The sequence below is a fragment of the Microtus ochrogaster genome, chromosome 2, assembly GCF_000317375.1.
Source record: "Microtus ochrogaster isolate Prairie Vole_2 chromosome 2, MicOch1.0, whole genome shotgun sequence".
Lineage (NCBI taxonomy): Eukaryota > Metazoa > Chordata > Mammalia > Rodentia > Cricetidae > Microtus > Microtus ochrogaster.
The window spans coordinates 21,838,148-21,839,626 of NC_022010.1; the positions used below are offsets into that span (position 1 = coordinate 21,838,148).

Consider the following 1,479-nt stretch of genomic DNA (forward strand, 5'->3'; position numbering starts at 1 on the left):
TACATAGCATGTAACTGATCTCCCAAGTGTGCAGTGGCATGTGCACCCCCCATACATAGCATGCAACTGATCTCCCAAGTGTGCAGTGGCATGTGCACCCCATACATAGCATGCAACTGACCTCAGAAGTGTGCAGTGGCATGTACACCCCCATACATAGCATGCAACTGATCTCACAAGTGTGTGGTGGCATGTGAACGCCCCATACATGGCATGCACACACATGATAATAACAAATATGTTTATTTTTGTTTTTAAAAAAGGATTTGCTTATTTTTATTTTATGTGCACTGGTGTTTCTCTGTGTCTCTGTATACAACATGCATGCAGTACCCGTGGAGACCAGAAGGGGAGTCAGATCCTCTGGAACTGGAGTTCTGCCCACTTGTGAGCTACCATATGAGTCCTGGGAATTGAACCTGGGTCCTCTGGAAGAGCAGCAATTGGAGCAGCAACTTTAGAGCCATCCCCCTAGCTGGCATTTAGTGGCTTATTTGTTTTATTTTAGATAGGGTTCACTGTGTCGCATAGATTTTGCTACACTCATTAATAACCCAGGCCCAGCTGTAACTGGCTGTAAAATTCAGGCTTACAGAGAACTCATAATCCTTCTTCCTGTCCCAGCCTCCTGGGTGCTGGGGTTATAACTGTGTCCTACTGACCCTGGCCCTTTTAAATCTTTTTATGTAATGGCATGTTCACAGTGACCCTGCAGCTTAAATACATTATTCTCCCCAGCTTCTTTCAGGTGTGGTAAGTCTGGGTGCTCTCTCCAGTGCTGCACAGCTACATATAGTACAGCAGGGATCCAAAGCCCATTGGCTCAGGCACAGCACCCACACTCTCCACGGGGCCCCACGGTAACAGGAAGAACACGGATGGCCTGGCTGACCCTCACCAAGTATGCCCTGGCAGGTGCTCCACACTTCCATTCCAGGGTAGACAGGGTGAGAGTCCCAGCAGATGTGTTAGGAGCTGAGGTATATAATGGGTTTAGGGGGCCAGCACCCTATCAATTAAGCCACACCCCCATACTTAATGACTTATAAATATGTACTTTAGCAGTAAGTACATTCAGGTTGTAAAACCAGCTTGTAAATGTTTACTTCTTGCAAAACTGATGTTCTGTGCCTAGTGATTGACAGCCTCCTGTTCTCTCCTAATCCCAGCCTCTGGCTCCTCTGCTTTATTTACTGGGTCCAGTTTATCTGCATTCAATACTTACATAATTTATAATTTCCTTTTGTGTGTATGTGCACATGTTATTGTGCATGAGGGTGTGTATAGGTGCCTATGAGTGTGTGCACACAGGTGTGTAGGCACATGTGAGTGTGTTGGGAATCGGAGGACAGCTTCAGCTATCACTCCTTGGGCATCATCCACCTTTGATTTTCTTGGAGACAAGTTCTTTCATTGGCCGGTTCTCTCTCTCTCTCTCTCTCTCTCTCTCTCTCTCTCTCTCTCTCTCTCTCTCTCTCT

At 46.5% G+C, this 1,479-nt stretch overlaps 1 protein-coding gene across 1 annotated transcript in view; it reads left to right on the top strand.

Moving 5' to 3' along the window:
- Positions 1–661, top strand: part of Styxl1 (serine/threonine/tyrosine interacting like 1) — a 27,858-nt gene extending 27,197 nt beyond the window's left edge. The window contains exon 9 of the mRNA XM_026784701.1: positions 625–661. Within this exon, the coding sequence (XP_026640502.1) occupies positions 625–661 (37 nt within the window). The remainder of the gene's footprint in view (positions 1–624) is intronic.
- The last annotated feature ends 818 nt before the right edge of the window (positions 662–1,479 follow it).